Below are 22539 nucleotides of genomic sequence, written 5' to 3'. Positions count from 1 at the left end.
GTGAGAGGAAGGGACTTCGACCACACCTGGAGGAGAGGTAATTTCACAGAAACACTCAAGACTGAGTGCCAACTAGTCAACACGAATCGTTTCCTGTCCCAGTATCTGTACTGTAGTTGACACATATTGTTGAAGTGGTTAGTATGCAAATAGTTATAGTGTGAATCGTTCATTGTGGATATAGGTTTAAAAAATCTAAACTGGTCATTGGTGTGTATTTATATGATTTCTTGGTTAGTTTTTTATAGTTATCTCTGCTTGAAATGTGATTCTTCATAGTTTAAATATATGCTTTTATTATTAATATATGCATTTGTAGGTTTCCTAAAGTGTTTGATAAACATTCAGGTAACTACAGAACATTCAGTTCAGATTTAATCTGTTTCTGTACTTCATCTTTATTTATCAATTAGTACATTGTTAATGCTGTATTAATCCAGCAATGATGCATTGCAACACAATAAATTGTTCGTAAGAAAAGTGCGTCATTATTTTGTGGCGGGATGGAGTTTAGAATAGGAATCGAAAATTCAAATCGATACCACCTATTGATAATTATTTGTGAATGGAACACGGAATTGATTCCAAAAATGGTTGGCATCGGCCATCTTTCGGTCTTGGCAGATAATCACGTGGTTAGGGTGGGGGCGTGGGAGCGGTGGGGCGGGGGGGTAGGGGCGGGGCTTGTATAGGGGCGGGGCGGGTTCCCGCACGGGATCGCGTTGACTTCTCGCGCTGACTTCTCGCGCTGACTTCTCGCGATACTTGGAGGGGTCAGAGAGAAGAAGATGGCGCTGCTGTTAAGGTGGGTTGCAGAGTAACCGTCGGAACTTGCACTAAATATCAACAAGAACCACAGCGCACAGCCAACTCGGACATCGCGACGTCTTACAGACACCACATTCGCAAATAGGTCTTTGTTTCCACGGTAGTTGTGTCTCGCGTTCCGAAAGGTGACCACTATCGTGGAGACGGAGCGATTAAATGGACAGGTGCTGATCGTTGACATCGCGGGTTCGTGAGGGGCTTGAGGAGGTCTTCATCCAGCAGTAGATTGACCATGGCTGATAATGATGGTGGTGGTGGGGTGGGTGTTTGCGTATCGGAGTGGGCACTCAGAGGTCGCACATGAGGAGGGACACTGTAAGGGGAGTTCCGTAGGGGAAGGGGCGAATGCGTAACAGCTCCGGGCGTCTTGATATGGGGCAGGCAGCGGTGCCACCACCATCATCACCACCACCATCATCATCACCACCATCATCACCAAGACGTGAAGTAGCCAGGCTTGAGCCGTAGGGGCTCGTGGAAGGATGCGGCCGTGAGGCGTTGACCTTGTGGGTTGTGAGAGCCGCGGGACTTGGTATGCGGACTCTGTGACGCAGTGCGGGACCTTTTTGGAAGTATTAAAGTATGGAAACATAAGAATAGGTTTTGTCCTTTCTGGCAATGAAACAGGTTGTTAAGGTGTTCAAACACCAAACAGATGACATTTTGCAAGGAATCATGTTTGTATTAACCATATGTACTTGTGGTGAACATGCAAACAAAAAACATACTCTGATAATGTTTGCATGTTCTTTGAGGCTGATTGATCTACACCAGAAACAGCAGAGAACAACGCCAAAAAGCGACCAGTGACAATTTAGCCACACATGAAACATTCGCCTATTTTATTGCCAGAAAGGATCAAGCCTATTCTTATTTCTTTCGGAACGCGGTGTTTACACACTCCGCACAGTGGAAAGGTCCCTTTGTAACCCACTGAGACCAAACGCGCTTTCACGGAAGGTGGCCCAAGCATTTGAGGTGGGAAAGCCTAAAAGGTGGTCGACTTAAATGGCCAATACAAATGAGCTGTGGTATGTCAATTTGTCACGTGAGTTGATTTTCACAGACACGTATTGCACGTTTAATTGGCCGTGTAAACTAAATCGCGACCGCTAAAGGGTTGGTACCCCACCACGACTCACAAGCTAAGAGAGGAGGGACATCGTCTCGGGCCTTTGAGAAGGCACAGTGTGGTGCCGATATGTGTCCAATTTGTGTGGCATCTGCACCACCCCCATCTCCCCCGTGGTCCCACGATAATTCAATTGATGGGTGCTTTGAATGAGGCTGCTTTTTTAAACCAAGGCCAGATGATGAGGTATGTAGAACTTGCCATGAACATAACGCATTTGAAAGTATTATAGTAAGCATGGCCTCCGTAGTAGTGCACTGTTTATTATATATTTTTTACTGTTAAAATACTTGTAATCTAAACTTAAATTGGGGAGAGTGCACATATCTTAAAAAATTGGATTTTAGAAAAGATCAGTTTTTTCAAGTAAAAGTTTGACAACATTACATTTGGGTAAGAACACAAAGTACAATAGACAACACGAATAGCAAACACTAATTCAGTGCGTACACTTTCGTATGAGAAGCCGTCAAACTCGTCACGTCACGAGAACATAAGCTTCCTGTATTGCACGACCCTGACAGTGGACGCGAACTGGAGCACGGGAGAGGTCATCTGGGGACAAATGTATGCACAATAATTGGTTGGGCAAGCCGGGCACGCCAGTGCGTTTGGAAGGCTGCCTTTTAAAGCTTACAACCCAGCTGTCGTAATTAGAAGCATTTTACGTCCGTCTACAACAGCAGTTGTGCAATTGCAGTCACGTTTTGTAGTAATTGAGACATTAAAAGCCAGTTGGCTCAGAGGTAGAGCAAGCGGCTCCTTAATCGGGATGTTATAAGTAAAAGCTTGTTACTTTAACACTTTTTATTTATGTCAATGTCATTTTACATTGAAATAAAATTGGCAAATATTCGTCATATTTGAAAAACATGTTGTTCATTACCCTTACACAATATTTGTTTGTACTTCATCTTCGGGGTTATTGCACTTTAACAAAAATACGCTATCGGGTAAAAACGACTCCCAACCCATAAAGAGTCCTTGTATTTGTGTAGGACCGTGATGTCATGTGAACACCTTTAATTATTGCTTGAGATCCAGTTGTCGATTAATTGAAAGTGACAATAAAACCAGTGACCACAATTACATCAGGTAGCGATAAAATAAATCACCGAAGTTTGTTTTACTCCTTGGCGTTGTTGCCCAATTTTCCGCATGGCTCACTGGTGGCCACATGTTGCCCAATCACATACCTGTGCACTGGGCACCATGCAGTAAGTAAGGCGCCTTTATTGCTTAGACCATGTAATGAACTTACATTTAAATAACAGCAACATGGATATGATTATGAAGCACTCGGGTTTTAAACGTGGTTTCTGTATATTCTCTTACAGACTTGCAGGGCGCCATTGCGCGCGCAAACAGCTGTCGGCGTTTCCTCTACAACCATGGTACGCACAATTTTGCATGAATCATTAAGCCACTTGAGTAGTCGTCAATGTTGATTTGACGCTTTCGTGACTGCAGGAATCCATACTCTTTGGTTCTTTCGGTAAAGGCACGTAGGTATAAAAATAAAACAAACAAAAAAATTAACCCGTAAAAACAAAGTTTTTCACTATAAATCCTTTATATGCGTGGCGGCTAGAGTACTCTCGTCCTCTGGCTTGAGATGGCTGCCACCTATGGGTCAGATGATTGCCTGCCACCATTAAGCAATTGGTAATTAAGTATATTTTTTTTTCCTAAAAAGTGTAAAAATTTGGACAAAAAATTTTCACGAAAATTAATTGGCACGCACAACGAGTCTGTGTGCAAAATGTCAGCTCGATTGGATCACGGGAAGTGGGTTAAAAAACGACCGAAAGATTTGCACGGTCGTAAGCGTGCAAGCAAGTGAACTTAATATAAAGGATTTAATAATATATCACGACGTTTCGATCGCAACACAAGCGGTCGTCCTCAGGTGGAAAAAAATATAATCCAGCAGTGGAACTGCTGAACCAGCAAGAGAGCTGTTTCAACAATAGGTCCCTATTCATATACAACACAATTTTATGTAAACATGGCCATATTCACAATTGATGAATAATTGTATTTTCATGTAATTTACAAGAGGTTCAAACTAGAATGTTTTTCTGAATTTGTATTTAAAGGAAAATTTGTGGACTTTTGTGTTAAAATGTAATGTATATATTTTTTTAATCAGTTCTGTAGGCATGGCAACCTCAGCCAAGAAAGAAATGGATAAATTTTGGGATAAGAACACACAGCTTCAACGGCCGCTGTCTCCACACATCTCCATTTACAGGTAAGGAATTGTTAAATATTTTCAGTGGTGTATTATGAAAATAGGAGCCCCTGTTCACTTTTAGAACACGAGTTAAAACCATTGTTTCACGCAGTCTTAAATTCATGATTTTGTGAAAAAAAAATCATTAGGGAATTTAGAGTACTAATGAGCGAATCTGTGGCACTGAAGTTACAAGGAACAATGCAGGCCTAGTAAGCATGATGATGAAATAGGCTGTCATGCATTGCACCGGGATGCAGTTTAAGAACATTTATAAATAAATCGCCAAATGATGATATGCTAAATAGTTGCTATTATCGATCTTGTTCAGTGCCCCATGCTCCAATTCAGCTTCCATAGAATTGCCCACATTTATTGAAATTGTTCATATATTCAGAGCTAGAGGTTGTGTTCAGTGCAGAAATGAAACAGTGACATTTACTAGTCATACTAATTTTTGAAGCCTCTTGGAGAGTAATAGGGATATCCATTTTTGTTAATTAGATATGTCAGGTGAAAATAATGTTGCTTTCCTTACACAACCTATCAACAAATACAGGATTGAAATTATATTGTAAATATTAACTATTTCTCAACAGCAAATTCTGATGAAGCTATAAATAATTATCCGTGGTGATTTATCCATTAAATTGTTATGTTGTGCATTACACTTCAGTGTTGTTTTAAAGGCATTTTGTACGTCTGTCAACAGATGGTCTGTACCAATGTTGATGTCCATCACACACCGTGGAACAGGAGTTGCTTTAAGTGCAGGTTGAGAACATTTCACGTTTTTTCCACCAACACATTCTGACACTTACACGTTGTGTTTGAACACTCGTAGTAAACCACACGATCAGAGCAGAATTTGTCTGATGGGATTTGTATGGAAAAAAGTCTACGAAGAATTGGGCAAACCAAGCATGGAATAGCACATCTTAGATGTCTTCGATAACATGTTAAAGAAGCTCAGGCAATATTTTAAAATAGAGGGATTGGTGGTCATTGCCTGCGATTTTTCAATACTGTAAATATGAGGAAAACGTGATTAAAGTTATATATCACTTTGGAAAATATAGTGTATGGCATCATGTATGGCACTGTTTTTGTTTTTAGTCGCGTATAATGAAATGTTGTGGGATCACATTCATGAGCTATGCGCATATTTATTTTATGTCTGTATGTTGAACTTCTTTCGCACCGTAATTAGCTAATCGGGAGGTGCGGGGGAAGGACAACAAACTAAACACAAAAAGTAGTTCTAAAGAAATTAATTTTAAATCTAGATTTAAAAGTAATTTTTATTGTGGTTTATTGGATGTTGATGTAATGCCTTGGAATTTTCCATGCTCTATTCCGATCATGGAGAAAAAAAAATCCACGTAGAAAATACATACATATTTTGATACTTATAATGTTCCAAATTTGCATTTACACAATAAGCATATGCTTGCTGAACTCTCAATATGTATGTTGCCACTCAAAGATGTTGCTAACTTTGAGGCTCCAATAAAAATATCTATTGTGTGTGTGTGCACGCAGGTGTGTCAGCATTTGCCTTGGCTGCATTGCTTTTTCCAGGAGACTTTGCCACGAAACTAGAATTTGTGAAAAACCTGGAGGTTAATAGCACGTTGATCTACATGGGAAAATTTGTCATTGCCTGGCCTTTTATGTACCACAGCTGGAATGGAATCAGACATCTGGTAAGTTGGCTTTCTAGAGAGATGAAATGGTTAGGCATTGTCATACCATTTTTTTTGTTTAGAAATCTTTTAATGCAAAAAGACACTTCATTGTCAGGCACAAGAAGGAATCCAAAAATATTAATGCGTCTGGCACTGCCTTGTAAATCAACAAGGTTTAAGCAATGGGCTTTGTTCAATGTCACTCTTTAGTCACTCTTTGTAAAATATAAACTTATGACATGGTGCTTATTTTAATTATATGGTGAGAGTTTTTATAGTAGTCTTGGAACCTTGTCGTTGAACATTAATTAAAAAAATACATCTTTTTAATAGTTGAGCAATATTTTTGTGATGGTTTATATAAAATGTGCACATATATAATGTACCTTTACCAAGTATAGGTGTTGATAAGTCACACTTAGCTTGTGTGATGGATACATGACTCTCAGTTTGTATTGATTATAACATTCCAGTTTTCAATAATACATATTGTATGTGACTTTGTTTTTTTTAACAGGCCTGGGATGCTGGAAAAGGATTTAAGATACCACAAGTCTCGCAGAGTGGATACTTCGTGCTGGCACTGACGTTCATCACAGCAGGAATTGTGGCTGCCTTATAAACCATTATTCACCCAAACATTAACTAAAACATGTATCTGCAGCATGTTATTACATTGGTCATAATTTGCTAATTCACACAAGGACAGTGGGATACTTTTGGACACAGCACTGTAATTGCATATAACGACTTGGTGATATGAAGATAAGACTGAAAGAGGTTTTATCTCAATTTACTTTTCTGGACTTTTTCAGGACATCTAAAATTCTCTCCAATACCTAATGTTGCCACACTTTCTGTTTAAAACTATGATAGAATGGTTATTAAACAAAGTTATAAACTTAAATTAATGTATTTCAAAGTGTCAACGTGTCTTTAAAAAGGTTGTTTGAATATAGACTGGAACATGACAATTTGGGACACCATCCTTTTGACAAGATGCTTCAAGGTGATTGAAATCCTCACCAATCTTAATATTTTCCCACTATTAGTTGTGCATGGTTACATACAACCTTTGAGGGGAGGGGGGGACACAAGGTGAACTAATACATTCTAAGCTCCGTTTACGATCTGCCCCAAAGACCCCTGCATTATTTTAGGGTTATAGAAGGTCAGTAAATAAAACACTTTTTTTCAAATGTATTCCCCTGCAAATATCTCCACACCTCCGATTATCAATGTTGGCTACGTACGGTGCGAAAGAAGTTCAACATACACATTTGGCCCAGCAGTGCTGAAATAGTGACGGCAATTTGCACAGTGCAATAACATGGGAAGCCATCCCAAGGACGCTCCACAAGCAACAGACACATTTAACATTAGTTCTCAGTCCATGGCAATGGTAAATGTGTCAGTCGTGGCCACTGAAGAGGAGAGTTTTGCACGCGTTTTTCAACGACGGCAGCGACTTGGCCGCTTGTGAGTGCAGTGCCAACGGCAAAGGGGCGGTCGCCAAACATCGTTCTCGTCGTGGGAACGCGCGGGTCACGGTGCAGAGCGGACCCCGGGGCGACGTCTGGACTCATTGGCGGACACTGGCTACGCGGATGTCTGCTCGGTAATTTGCCTGCGGGGGTGGGTGTGGAGCTGATCCAATGCAGTGCCTTGTTGGTACGCAGCCCAAGTTGGAACCTGACACTCTGCCGGACCCGCAAAGCAATGGTAGCTTTGTGCAGAGATCGCGTATCGTGGTCAAGCTTCTGGCTGCCGTAGATCATGACTGGAGACCGAAGCGGTGTTGGAAGGTTGCCCCAGGTCAAGGAGACTGGTTGCGGTAGGCAACTCCGTAGACTACGAAAGCTTTTTATTTCAGGCTTCATGGCTCTAGAAGTTGGTGCTTTCACAATGTTAAACATTTAGCTCCTCTCAAATATTGACTTTCGTGACTGTAGGAATTAATATTCTATGGTTCTTTCGGTAAAGTCACGTAGAAAACCACAGAATATCCTCATGCTTGCACACGTAGAAGTCAGGGAGCTAACCGGTACATGTCAGATGGTTTGACAATTTACCTTCATCAAAATGTCACAACGCAACGTTCCACAGCACATAGCGAGCTGAATGCGGTTGTGTAGCTGTGATGTCAACTCACGCAGGAGTTACCACTTCGATTTAAAGCTTTCGTGACTGCAGGGATTCATCTTCTTGGTTCTTCCGGTAAAGTCACGTAGAAGGGAAGTAATAAAATAATAAAAATAAATAATAAAATATTTTATTATGTTTTATTTTTATTATTTTATTACTTCCCTTCTACTTGACTTTACCGAAAGAACCAAGAAGATGAGTTACCACTTCTCAATAGGAATGCAGGTGATATATAGTTACGAATAAAATTATTGCAAAACACGCAAGCTGTGAAAATGCGTTTAAACGACATTTTCTTGACATGGTAAAACTACTTTCCATTGATGTGACAGTAAAATTAAGCATAATACAACGTGCAGGTTTATTTCGCTTTATGCGGGTTTTTTTGCGTATATGCGGATATCGTGCGGTTTGAATTCACTCATGCGGCTATGCGGTCGTGTGTACTGTCAGCCTGTCAGGGGTGGCCCGTCCATTTAGTCAAAATAGGCGGTCGCCTCGGGCGCCAAGTCAAGTGGGACGCCATATTCGAGGAAAAAATACAAATAAAATAACGAATGTCATTCTTTCAATTCCCGTGCGCGTACAGAGGGAATATGAATTATAATTAGTAGCTCAACATTTCTGAGAATCTATTGGTTGGACAGACAAAGCGAATAATTATGCCTCAGGAAAATACGCTTAAAAAAACATTACACGTAAAATCGGGGCAACATTTTCCCAGTTTACCAAAATAACCTTGGCCGAGATCTGCCTTTGGGAGTGGGTCACCGCTGTGTGCTCTGCTGTATGCGTGGCTTGACAGGCAGCCGTCCCGTGCAGTTTTGCTTCGTGTGCCCTTTTTTTAAATTGGAACGCATCTACGAACACAAAGCGAGGGAAATATGTATTTATATACTGGACGTAAATATTAGAAGATACAAAAAACGACATTGTTTTATGTATGTTATTGCATTGCCAACGATTACCATAGGCATTTGTACTTTAACTCCTTATCATATGTTAATGTTTAACCCTAGAGCAGAATACATCTGTAGCACAACCTTGACTGCCTTATCAAAGGTGGTGTTGTAAATTACAGATTGCAAGTTAGAAACTGGGCAGAAACTTTTATTTTTAAGTGTCATGCTGCTTGCTCTTTCTATCATAAAAGTGGTTTAACATGCATACTCCGATGTGCCAAACATGACTGGATTACAATGACGGAATAAGATTTGGCATATCATTACCAAATGAGTTTAAGAGGTGCAGTCCAACATCTTACTCGAGAGCACCTTCTCTCGCGGTTATTTGGCCTACTATCCCGTGCTGGCCAGCACATCTTGGAATTGGTGGGGAGTCACCACACTTTGCCCCGACACACACGTGCAGCCTGCCGATCGACTCTTGGGAGAAAATCCATTACCAAGTAAAAGTCTGAACACTCATCGTGCACTGCCATGAGTCCAGTCAATCACGAATGCGCACGCCACCAACACTGGGCTTGCGAACCTCGGCGCCATTGTACACAGAGAACGGGTGACATCCTAAAAGAACGTAAGCAAGCCAACGTCAATAAGGCTGAGAGAATCGCCCTCCAGCTACAGGGAGAATCGCCCTCTCTCGTCCTTCGCCTCCAGGGTGCATGGGAGCGAGCCAGATCTCCCAATTATACTGGTAGGAACCTGGTTACACCAGCCCACAGGGGATTATTGTATCCGTCCGTCGTGCAGGGAGGGGCTGGGTGGGGAGGGGCTGGTCACCCCGTGGTGCCCTTATAAAACTCAACGTTTAACCTACTCACGCCGGCTTGTGCCCGCCCTCACAGCCATATTTGCGGAATACACCACGCCGCCGTTGACTCTGGCCATTGACCGAGCAACCCAACGTTCCTACCAGCTCCCTCCGCAGCAATGTGTTTGATCACCCAAATGCCTCCCGAACAAGTCGGGACGTCGAACTGGCCGTGTCTGCTGCGAACAGCGTTTTGCCTTCAACCCACTCTCATAAAGAGGCTGGCTTTGCAGCGCCAACAGAAACGTGTTAAAGCAGACATTGACCTCTACACCCGCATCTGACACCATTGGACGTCACGGCCCGTTGCAACTTAAAGGTCGCCAAATTAATCAGATAATGCTGTTCTACTGTCAACATAATCGACGCTATGTTGAGCAACTGCAATGCTCAGGATACACCTCACTGGTAAGAAACCAGACGCAAATATCAGAATCTCTTATGCCGTACTGGAGGAAGCTTGATTTGAAGCTTTTGTGACTGCAGGAATCCATGCTCTTTGGTTCTTTCGGTAAAGTCACGTAGGGGGCCGACCATAAATGACGTCACGCGATTTAGGACGATTTTTGACCCCCCCCCCTCGTCACACGGCGTCACAAAAAGTCAATATGACGTCACAAAGCTCTGCCCCCGCCCCCCCCAAAACCATATTTTCATTTTGAAAATAAAACGTGCTTCAAATCGCTTTAAACTATTGTCATTGTAGTGCGTATTTAATGTGGCGCTGCACTCTGATGTTGTAGGAGAAAGAAAAAAAAGTATATTTAATTAAGTAGAACGGGTTGTCGATATTTATTGAAAGTTGCGCATTATGATGTGACGTCACATTTCTCACCCCCCCCCCCCTCGTCACACATCGTTACAAATGTCTGACCCTCCCCCCCCCCCCCGTTGCGTGACGTCATTTATGGACACGGCCCCTAGGTATAAAATAAACCACGACGTTTCGATCGCAACACAAGCGGTCCCTCCTCACGGCTCGGAATTAGCAGCGTCACTGATTTAATGTATTCCCCGTCGTCTGACCTGCCACGCCGGGTGATAGGAATCGAGCCCGGTGTGCGAACCGTCACACCACTGCGGAATTTCCCTCCGTTTCTCATTGACAATACGAGTTCGCATTGCGTCCGCATGCAAAGCTAAAGTGGTCATGTTAATTCCTGACCGCGTCTACATTTGTATGTACTGTGTATGTTGCACTTATTTCGCACCGTACATAGCCAACCGTGCTAATCGGGAATAACTGGGGAAGGACAACAAAAGAAACACAAAAAGCGATTCTAAATAAATTAGTTTTTAATCTAGATTATTTAATAATGCACAGCTCCAGTGGCTTCATCATAGTGGATGGAAGAGCGTTTCAGACGGCCACAGAAGCGCACATTTGCTGCAAATTCGGTGCCCGGTTTGTTCCGCTCTTATTTGCAGGGGCGGCCCGAGACGAGCTGCCAGCAACTGGCGCCCCAAGGCGAACCATGCAATAGGCGCCCCCAAACCCCAAGCGAAGATTTAGGCTGAACTTTTTTTTTGGGAAACATTTTGCCCCTATTTTCCGTTTAATGTTTTTTAAGCGTGTTTTTTTAACAGAAGCATAATTATTCGATGTGTCTGTCTGTCCAACCAAAACATTCTCAGAAATGTTGATAAATTGATTATAATTCATATTCCCTCTGTGTACGCGCACGGAAATTGAAGTAATGACGTCTTCGTTATTTTATTTGTATAGTTTCCCCTATAATTCGGCGCCCCACTTAACTTGGCGCCCTGGCCTAGTTCGCCTGCATGCACGGGTTGCCCCTGCATGTTGGAGGATGACGCATTTTTTTTACTTGCACATAGCCCCGCTAAAATCGGTGATCGAAAAGGCCGGACGCCCTTTGCCTGCCACGAGTTCAAGGATGGATGGTGGCTACACACGGCAGGTGTCAATTACGGGGTCCTGAGGTGGGTGGCTGGGGGGGTACATGCGGGCACTGGGAAGTGACGCAACTGCTGGTCAAAGAGCAGAGAAGAACAAAAAGCCATCGGATCGGCGCTGGCCGGGGCTGAGAGCTCCTGAGATCTGGGGCATCATCATCATCTGCTGCTGCTACCCCGTCACCATGTCTCCGGCGCTCATCCTCGTCGCTGCCTTGCTCCTCTCGGTTCTGTTCGTGTTTGTGAGAATACGCAGGAGGTAAGACAAAGGTGCATTTTACAGTTACTGGTGGATGTGCATTCCGTGTCTGCGTGGAGTCCGTACCGTAAGTCATTCGCATGCATGGACTGTGTACTGTCTGTCATTCGCATGCATGCAGTGTGTACTGTCATTCGCATGCGTGATTGTGTACTGCGTTTTTCTTCGTGATTTCGGGGTCCCTGACCCTCTAAAATGCAGCGAGTTGGCATCGTGTGGAGCACAGGTGGTGCATCTGTCAGTCATCTCGGTCAGTCAACCCATGGCAGCTAAGAAGGCGGTACAGCAAATGTGGACTCCGTCCGTTCCATCTGTATGGTGTAGGGTGTTGCTCCCTCGTTTGCCATTCGTTGAGGGGCACCGCCGATTTTTCTCTGGGTTTTTCCCCTCCACATTTTAGAAACATGCATTTAGACCAGGGGTGGGGAACCTTTTTTCTGCCAAGGGCCATTTGGATATTTCTAACATCGTTCGCGGGCCATACAAAATTATTTAAACAAAAAAATTAGCCCGTTATATTTGATCAAACATTTAATTAACTCACCTCTAATGTGATGGCTGGAACTGCTTTTCTTTGGTGAGGCGTGTGATGTTAGCTGGTATTGATGATGTTGCTACTCGCAACTGCTTTTCCAGGTTTGTTCCTAGATTTATTGACTTTCGAGTCCTGCCTGCGGTTGCCTTGGCAGGGCCAGACCAAATGATTTTGCAGGCCTTATACAGCCCGCGGGCCGGACTTTCCCCACCCCTGATTTAGAGCATTATAAATGTCCACACGATCAGCCACTTCGTTGAGCTATCATTTGTGGCCAGGTCGCTTCTGAAAACGAGCTATATAGCTCCATGGACCTTACCTAGTTAGAAAAAAAAATATTTGTAAATAAACTTGCCAACCATCTCAATTTAGGGCCATGGAGATTTGGAAATTGTTGGCGCCAGTTGTTCTGGCTGCCTTCCCACTCGTCCGAGGATTCCCCCGCCTCTGAATCTCTTGAAACACGTTGCGTCTTACAAATGCTGAACTTTAATTTATAGAAGAGATACTCTACATATTTTATTAATTTTGTGTAATGTTTTTTTTTTTATCGCCACGTGAGCACAAATGACAATGTTGATGGCGCGATGCAATAATATGCACATTTTGCAAAAAGCGATGCCAATGAAGGGAAGATTTCTTGTCCGTGTGCTCTGTGCAACAGGAAAGATGGTGAGCCGACATTGGAGAATGGGTGGATCCCTCATCTCGGGTGTGCTTTGGATTTTGGAAGGAATCCTTTGGAGTTTTTACGACTTAGGAGGAAAAAATATGGAGATATATTCACTTGCAAAATTGCAGGAGATTACTTCCACTTCATTGCAGATCCATTTTCTTATAATTCCATGACTAGAGCGGGAAGACACTTGGACTCGAAGAAGCTGCAGTATGAAACAGCTGCAAAGGTGAGTTATCATGAAATATGACCAAATATAACCGTAATCTATTTTTACACGTAGGCTTTCACGATCGATATTATTATCCCGTACCTCCTCCGATTAGGGGCCGTCCATAAATGACGTCACGCACCTGGGGGGGGGGAGGGGTCAGACATTTGTGACGATGTGTGACGAGAGGGGGGGGGGGTGAGAAATGTGACGTCACATCAAAATGCACAACTTTAAATAAATATAGACAACACGTTCTACTTAATTAAATATACTTTTTTAAGAAATGTTTTCTCCTACAACATCAAAGTGCAGCGCCACATTAAATACGCACTACAATGACAATAGTTTAAAGCGATTTGAAGCATGTTTTATTTTCAAAATGGAATATGGTTTGGGGGGGGGGGGGCAGAGCTTTGTGACGTCATATTTGAGGGGGGGTCTGACTTTTTGTGACGCCGTGTGACGAGGGGGGTGGGGGTCAAAAATCTTCCAAAATCGCGTGACTTCATTTATGGACGGCCCCTAACCCCCTATCAGTGCCCCCCTTATTACAGACCAATTCAGACCTTATTGGTCACCCCGTGCCCTTATAAATCTCAACGTTCATCCTGCAAAGTCCCATCACAAGGGGGAAACACAAACAAATTGACACAAACTTTTGCCCATATTGAAACGGATGTACGCCGTGTGGACCTGAAAACTCAATGTCCCTGTACAAGAATACGCGGTAAACCGTATGGGTTGACAGGATATGGGTTCGTCACCCGGAGCTCGAGATCTGTTGAGTGTTTGTTTATGTTACGTATACGATGTGGCTTTCGGACCCAATATGAACATGAAAATTGTAGTACAAGTCTATAGAGCAGCACGCCAAGCACGCTGATTCGTCGTCATGGATCACATCGGACGCAGTGCGATCCATCAGAGAGCTATTACCATCGATTGCCACTGCAGGTTAAACACATTAAATACTAGCGCCATCTATTGATCGAAGTTGAAATTTGTTTGTCCATAATAGACGTTTTTGGGTTAGATCGCGTAAATGTGTCGTTATACCCGCCACCACCCGACACAGCGAATTAGTCAGGATTGTCATGTAAACAGAACATGGCAATTTGTTACTAGTACAGCACTCCGGTTTGTTGGAGAGTAAACCCACAATGTTTACATTTCTTTGTGTTACGTATGAATTCTTAAGTCGGATATTTTTTTATTGCCTTTTTAGCGATAACGAAAATTGTTGTCTACGTCCGTTAATGTTGAGAGTTGTGAATGGATGGAATGGGGGATTGGCTGGAATGGCTGAATAAACGAAGACCTTTATACACATGCGGGGCCTCCTTCACACACGTGTGTGTGTAAGGTGTAGTTGTTTTCAACTAATACTTCATTGATATTTATCTCGGCTTTCCATTTCATTTTTACAAATATGTTCAGATACAGCGAACACACTCCCCTCGAATGTCATAGGTGGCGGTATCAGTTGTAGTTCTTTCTCTGTATTTGTTGTTGTTGTTACATTTGGCGTGTGGTGTTCCTGTGTAGGTTTTTGGCTATCGAAATATGGATCCCAAGTTTGGTTTCACCGATGAAGACTTGCATCAGACATTCCATAAAACTCTCCAGGGTGACGCCCTGGATCCAGTGACTGAAAGCATGATGGACAACCTGCGAGAAGCCATATCCAACAACGAAGACGTGAAACCCAACCTCGAGTGGAAAGAGGATAAACTGTTTTCGTTCTGTTCTAGGATAATGTTTGAAGCTGGATACCTCACTCTATTTGGAAAGGAAGCACAGGCGGGCGGTGTCAACAAAACATCTACTCTCTCAAACACATTGGAACAGTTTCAAAAGTTTGACAAAAATTTCCCTCCCTTGGTAGCCGGAGTCCCCATTCGTCTCTTGAGGAGCGGTTACAAAGCCAGAGAAATACTTACCGACATTCATCGGCAAGACAAGTTAAAACAGAGGGAAAACATGTCCGCCTTAATATCACTTCGAATGCTCTTGAACGACACCGTTTCCAGATATGAGGAGGTGGAGAAGGCAGGAACACATGTTGCCATGTTATGGGCGTCTCAAGCCAACTCACTGCCGGCTGCTTTCTGGAGCCTCTATTACGTCTTAAGGTAACCTCTAACATCAATTGCATTCATTTTACTGCACACATTTTTTTGTTATTGTTGCCATATACTGTGAGCGAAAATGAACAATTGCGTTATTTTTGAGAACTAATTCGGTTGAGCAAGGTTTCCCCAGATCGCCAATGAAATCTGTTTGGGTCAGAATGTGAGCTGTGCGCTTTACACGGGGACGTTACATATCCCCTGACATCATCCACAATTGTAGGCCATTGTGTGCCGGCGTCCGGGTCCAGATTTGACAAATTAGAAAATGACCCCGCGAGTTAATCATTTGGGATTACACACAAATGCATTCATCATCGCCCTGCCCCTACTCGCAGACTCTAATGCCCCAGGTAACTCTTGGCATATGACACTATCGTGGTCTCTTAAGTTCTCATCTTGTTAAACAAAGTAAACTTGAACTTCGAGAATGTATAGATAAGGCGGTGCCCCTGTCAGATTACGGTAGGGGAATTATAGAATGAGTTAACGATGAACACAGATTCTCAATGCTTGCAGGCTATGATGTGTGCCTTGTCACACACGTTTCATATTGAACAATGCACCCATTGTGAACAACAATAGTAAGACAGAACACACGCCAACTTGTGTTTGAGTTACATCGCTCGAGCACGGACAATAGTTGGAGTTAATTAATCTCAGAATCTCCACGAAGGAAGCAAAGGTGACATGCTGAGATGCACAGAAATCTTCGGGCTCGTGGCTGATGTGATTCGAAATTGGGATACTAGGAGGCATGATGGCCTTTGCTGTAATCTTTATAGTTGGTTAGCTCTATATTCTGAAATGTTTTAAATTATTAATTGAACCGAAGATCAGATATCTAATGTCATTGTTCTATAGTCCACCACATTTATAAACGAGTGTATGTGAGTCAGCCATTCAAATATAATTTCAGTACTTGTTCCATGGATATGCATGGCAAAATCCTAGCTCGCTTAGCAAAGAATAAACTAACATATAATGGAGTAATTATAGCTAAAACAATGGTTGAATGTTATACAATGCTTGAGTTTTATTCCTAGCCTTGGACTTTAATCTGGCAAATAATCAGTAAGAAGGTCAGGGTTGTTCCATAAGGTAACTAAATTACTTTTCTTATTGCATAGCTTGGTGTTACAACGAGACAATCTGGTATGTTGTGTGTGCTTGTAATTCAGCACTGCTCGATACATTAATAATTGTACGACATTTCTGATTTTGTTAAAGGTCTCCTGAAGCTCTGAAAGCTCTAAGGAGTGAAATTCAGAAGCTGATTCAAGACACAAAGCAGTCCACCGGCCTCAACGGGAAACTTTGCTTGACTCGTGAAGAAATTGACAGTTTGCCAATCTTGAGTGAGTACGACACTTTTTTCACTTTTGTAGCAAAATTATTTAAATTAACTTAAAAGTTTAAAAAAATGTTTTTATTATTACGCTTGTTTACACTGGAAAGCCTCATTGAGTATCGTGGCTCTTTGTCCAGGAGGGTCCTGCCAATGTCTTTAATAATAATGGAGTTATGTGTGTTTCTTTGAAATGTACAGACAGCTCCATCAAAGAGGCCCTCAGACTGTCAAGCGCATCCCTCCACTTCAGGATTGCTAAGGAAGACTTTGATTTGGTCATGGACTCCGGGGAAGCGTACCACATTCGAAAGGGGGACGGCATCGCTGTGTACCCACCTCTGATCCACTTTGATCCAAATATATATGAACAACCAGAGGTATATATGTATACAGTACATGTGATTAACAGCACATTCAATGGAAGGTCTTTATCACAATTCTTGCTGAATGGGGCAAACAATGAGATACGATACCATTTATATTTATATACCTCGAACTTTTAACATGCGAGCAATATGTCGATGAAGAGGGATGGAAACGAGAATGGCGTGTAAGCTATCGACATAAGAGATGGAGTAATACAACTCAACACCAGCAATAAAGATAAAGATGGAGAAACGCAGAGATAAAATACAACGAAAAGATGACAACAGCAGAAGTGACATTCAACAACAACAAAAAGGCTGATAATTGTTTTTTTACCCTTTTATCTGGCAACAAAACTGACACCTTTTTTTACAAGGAGTCATGTTTGCATAGACCACAATACCTGCAGTCGTAACGCAAACAAAAAACACAACTCTGATAATGTATGCACTGTCCTTGAAGTTGATTGGTCCACACCCGAGACAGCTTTCCTTAGAGCCTAGTCTCACATGGTGTTGAACCAGATGCCGCCAAAAGGCGCACAACTCAAAGACAATGCACCATCAGAGTATGAGAGCTGGGGGTAAGCATTTACACCATTGGAACCTCATTTGCCAGCAGAAAAATATGATAATTGTTTTTTTACCCTTTTATCTGGCAACAAAACAGACACCTTTTTTTACAAGGAGTCATGTTTTCATAGACCACAATACCTGCAGTCGTAATGCAAATTTATGAATAGGCAACGGTGGGGAGATGTAACGATAATAACTATATAGGTGTGAGAAGACAAGAGCGATAATTGAAGGCACAATTACTGGGAGACAGGTGACATAGAAATCAAAGAACAGAAAGATGGGGGGGGGGGGGGAATAAGAGATACGTTATTTTGAAAGATAGACACCGAGGGGCTGGAGTGAGAAGAGAGAGTCAGGTGTCACCGTATCGTCGTGGAGGGAGAGACAGTGATGTGGTGGTCACAACGCTCTCTCCAGCAAGGGGAACTGGTTCCTATTTTGTGTAGGGGGAATCATATTCCACTGGGCAGAACATTAACCCTGTGAAAACCAGACGTTTTTTTGCACCTTTGTGGTTTTGGGATATAGTGTTCTGTGGAACACCCAGCAGATTGCTTCACACATTTCACCAGTATTTGACAAAAACACAACGCCATATATCCTGTGCAAGCCTGTTGTATGTCTAACCAATGCAAATAGATTGTGACCGAAGTGATAAATTACCTGATCATGACATTTTCTTTCATCTAGGAGTTCATATTTAATCGGTTCCTTGATGAAAATGGACACGAAAAAACATCCTTCTACCTTGGAGAAAGAAAAATCAAGAACTACTGGTTACCCTTCGGCTCTGGTGTTGCGCAGTGCCCAGGTCGCTACTTTGCAGTGAATGAAGTAAAGCAGTTCATGATTGTGATGCTTACCTACTACGATTTACACCTTCTTGATCCCCAGAGCAAAGTACCACCTCCCGATAAGACACGTGCTGGTATTGGAATTGTACATCCCGCATCGGAGGTCATGTTCAAATATAAACAACTACAGCCTTAAATAAATACAGAATCCCTATAGAGCAGTGTTATTCACTCATTATTATCAAAGGGGGTGCCACTTTTGCCGATATGACACCATCAGTGTGAGGGCCGCCACACATTTGAAACCATTGGGGTTTTGACAGCGACACGATGATGATGGGGTGTGTCAGAGGCAATGAAGAACACTGCTATAGAGTAAACACAAGTCCAGTGTATCTCAAATACTCTATGCCACAAACATTTCTATATTTACAACAATGGTAGGTAGGGAACCTACAGTCCATGGGCCATATCCGTGCCCTATTAATAAATCACTGATAGAGCACGGATATGGTCCATCCATCACTGTAAGCATCTTAGCTGGACTAATCGGGTTCTAAAGGGGGATTGGGTATTTTGTTTAACCTAGAAAGACATTTGCTTCTAATATTACCATGCTCAGTCATTCCTGTCACTACGAGGACTCTAATGCATCATCCGCACAGCTCATCTTACTTCGATGCCTGGGGTATCTCTTGTGCCAACTCCATTAGTGGTGTTCGTGATTTGTCACGCACAGTCTAAAATAACGCGGAAGATAAAAATACAACCTTGTCGACCACCTGTCCTAACACCAAGTCATCTGATGTCTTACTTTTGATCGGTACACAGGCCTGGGTCCCATCATATACACGTTTTTCTGGCAGCTGACTTATCTTACTTGGGATTCCATAACAGCCTAGCAGTTCCATCAAGCCTTCGCGCAACCCAGAGTCATAGGCTTGCTTAAAATACAAGATCATCTCCATACTCGGGCGTCTTATCGTAATGATTTAAAGTCCACACCGATTGTACACGCCATCATGCAAGACCACCACACACAGACCGAGCTGCAGATGGCGCTACTGCACTGATGTCTTTAAAGATCGGCTGCAGCAAACGTGACCCGCAGCTCAAATAAACCCAGACACCCTGAATAACATGAATACTATAATTCATGCACGTGGTGAAGATACCTATGCTTTTCCCCCTCGATTTTGTTTAATTTAAGTGGTATATGAGAACAACAGTAGTTAGCAGAGGTACATTCAAATCATTACAATTCTTGTTTGTGTTCTCTTTGAAGCCGTTTTTTTAGTTATACAGTATAGATAACCGAAATCCTTGTGCTGTAAAAATGAATTGAGCAGTGAGTATGGAGTGAAATATAACCGTTATTGCTTTTATGCAGTTGTTACAATTTGTGTCGTTAATTGGTCTCTATGTGCATTCCGATTGATAAAGTCAGTCTGGTTTAGTCCAAACACTGTGACCCAACATTTCTACTGATGCAGTTAAATACATGGCACGCACGCCTTTATCGTACCGTATAGCAATGCAAGATCGCAGAATTCTTGTGTCTTGTGCCAAATGTTTCCTCACCTATTTGAATGATATGCACTGTAATTTGCAGTCGTGCATACTTCCTTCTGCATAGTCGCGTCGAGAAAATCCAATTTTGCATCCAGTATTTGTGTAAAATCACGGATTTAAATGTATTTTTTAAAAACACATTTAAAATAAAAAAATTCTTAAAATCACAGTCAGCTACGCAGAAGTTTCTAGTCTAAACACTAAAGTGGTCCGCAACAGAGAGAACTGGAGATGGTACGGCAGGTAGGAATGAACAATTTTGAAAAAAAATGTACGGTAACAAAACAGGTGTTAAGATGTTCAAACGCCAAATAGAAACATTTTGCAATGAATGAAGTCTGCATTAATCACACGTATTTGTGGCGAACATGCGCACGGACATATAACATGCGCATTGTCTTTGAAACTGTCTCACCAGTGTCAGACCAGAGAACGTCAAGAGGCGGACAGTACAAAAACAAGGCACTATCAGAGAGCATTTCTAGCTCGGGGTAAGCGTCTGCCTTTTTGCGTTCTCTGGTCTGAAACTGGTTAGACTGGGCCCTAAAGAAGGCTGCCTCTGGTGTGGGCCAATCAGTTTCAAAGACAATGCGTTTCTGGGCATATCGCATGTTTGTTTGCATGTTCACCACAAGTACGCGTGATTAATGCAGACATTCCTTGCAAATGTGTTTCTTTGGTGTTTGAACATCTTAGCACCTTTCGATTTAAAGCTTTCGTGACTGCAGGGATTCATTTTCTTGGTTCTTTCGGTAAAGTCACGTAGAAGAGAAATAATAAAATAATAATAAATAAACATAAAACATAATAAAATAATTCTCACGACGTTTCGGCCACAACGCAAGCAGCCGTCCTCAGGTGAAGAACACGCCTGTCGGGAAGACAGCGTCTGACGTGAGAATTTTATTATGTTATATATTTATTTTTTATTATTTTATTATTTCCCTTCTACGCGACTTTACCGAAAGAACCAAGAAGATCTTAGCACCTGTTTTATTTCCATAAAGGGTAAAATCTATTCTTATTTTTTTCATATTTTCATACTGGCAAAAAGTAATTAACAAGCTTCTGGAATTGTCACATTGATAAAAAAAAAATAGAATGAGTTCCAAAGTGGGGGCAAACAAAAACACATTGGAGAGGAGTCAGCCAAGAGGAGTCAGCCAAGAATGTAGATCACATTTTAGAAAACGGAGGTGGAGGCAACGACTGTTGAGCGTAGCAGTAGAAGAGAGACCAGGAGATTACAATGTGCTTGATCTCTGCGATCGTTTTAACGAAGCATTTCTCTTGAGATTGGATTGTTATGATGTTTATGGTGGAGATTTACCTCCCTTCATGCGGGTTCGGTTTGTGCAATTTTGCATATACGTGGCGAACCTCTTTCTACCGAAACTTCGCTGTGTTATGCGGGTTGAATGCACTCATATGTAGCTATGCGGTCGGAGGTGGGAAGACATTGCTTGGATAAATGTTTGAGTGTGTGACTTTTGAAAATGCGCTATTTTCAACAAATTTTACTACTGTGTGGATGTATTTCCAATTTTTAGTCGCATGTGCGGTATGGGTTGTGTAATTTTATGCTGATCCTGGACAAAAGCAATGATCTCTAAATAAAGTGTTTTGCGGAGTTATGTTCAGTCATGAATTCTATACATACTGCATTGCTGCACAACATATGCATCCATTCAAGTTAGTCTGACAGTGTTAATTGCGTTTCATTGGTTATTAAAATACTCATTAATCGTTTGTACAATGGTCACATTTAAAGGTAATTTCATTATACAGTACATGTATTGCCTTAAGAGTGGACAGTTTATTGAAATCATATCAAGGTGGTCTCACTACAGAACAAATTATGAATATTTTTTGAACTTTACTTCCTTGGCTTGTGTTGATGTAATTATGCATTTATCACATTCTTGCAGCGTCATAAATGTTATCATCACCCAATACAATCTAACTTGGATGTTTATATCGTCTCTCAGTGTGACATCTCAAAACTGCATAGAAACAGTGGATATATTATATTTACAGAAAATTAGGAAGGAAGAGAAAAAAAGGTATCGAACCTGTATGTATGTTGAACTTCTTTCACACAATACGTAGCCAACTGTGCTAATCGAAGGTGCGATATAACCTGGGCACGAAGAGAGGGACAGGAGGTCGACCAGCACGGACTTTGGTGGGGTGGGGGGCAGTAACTGAGAGCAGAGGAGAATGAGCGACCTCCCTCCGACTGGCAGGGTTCAACAGAAGGTCGCCTGGGTGGGTTGTCGGCGGAGAGAGAGTGACTCGAATGGGGCTTCGAGTACCGCACAAATAACGCCACCTATTGCCAAGTCT

At 42.2% G+C, this 22539-nt stretch overlaps 1 protein-coding gene and 1 pseudogene across 1 annotated transcript; both read left to right on the top strand.

Annotated features, from left to right (window-relative positions):
• Window positions 1-704: 704 nt before the first annotated feature.
• SDHC (succinate dehydrogenase complex subunit C) lies at window positions 705-6799 on the top strand. Its single transcript, XM_061559761.1, has 6 exons — window positions 705-805; window positions 3298-3354; window positions 4113-4214; window positions 4909-4970; window positions 5739-5902; window positions 6402-6799. The coding sequence occupies exons 1-6, from the start codon at window positions 789-791 to the stop codon at window positions 6504-6506; spliced, it is 507 nt and encodes a 168-aa protein (XP_061415745.1). The 5' UTR covers window positions 705-788; the 3' UTR covers window positions 6507-6799.
• A 4886-nt stretch (window positions 6800-11685) lies between these two features.
• On the top strand, window positions 11686-21823 carry LOC133347473 (cytochrome P450 7A1-like; annotated as a pseudogene).
• Window positions 21824-22539: the final 716 nt, after the last annotated feature.

This window comes from Lethenteron reissneri, chromosome 26, assembly GCF_015708825.2.
Source record: "Lethenteron reissneri isolate LAM-NWPU_2019-01 chromosome 26, ASM1570882v1, whole genome shotgun sequence".
In the NCBI taxonomy this organism is placed as follows: Eukaryota; Metazoa; Chordata; class Hyperoartia; order Petromyzontiformes; family Petromyzontidae; genus Lethenteron; species Lethenteron reissneri.
Note: the sequence above shows the minus strand (reverse complement) of the source record. Positions and strands in the feature narration are given on the sequence as shown.

What these genes read in the sequence shown, in the direction of transcription:
- SDHC (XM_061559761.1), top strand. An exon ending in GCGTTTCCTCTACAACCATG is followed by an intron (nt 3,355 to 4,112) that starts GTACGCACAATT and finishes TTTTTTAATCAG; the next exon opens with TTCTGTAGGCATGGCAACCT. An exon ending in CCACACATCTCCATTTACAG is followed by an intron (nt 4,215 to 4,908) that starts GTAAGGAATTGT and finishes GTCTGTCAACAG; the next exon opens with ATGGTCTGTACCAATGTTGA.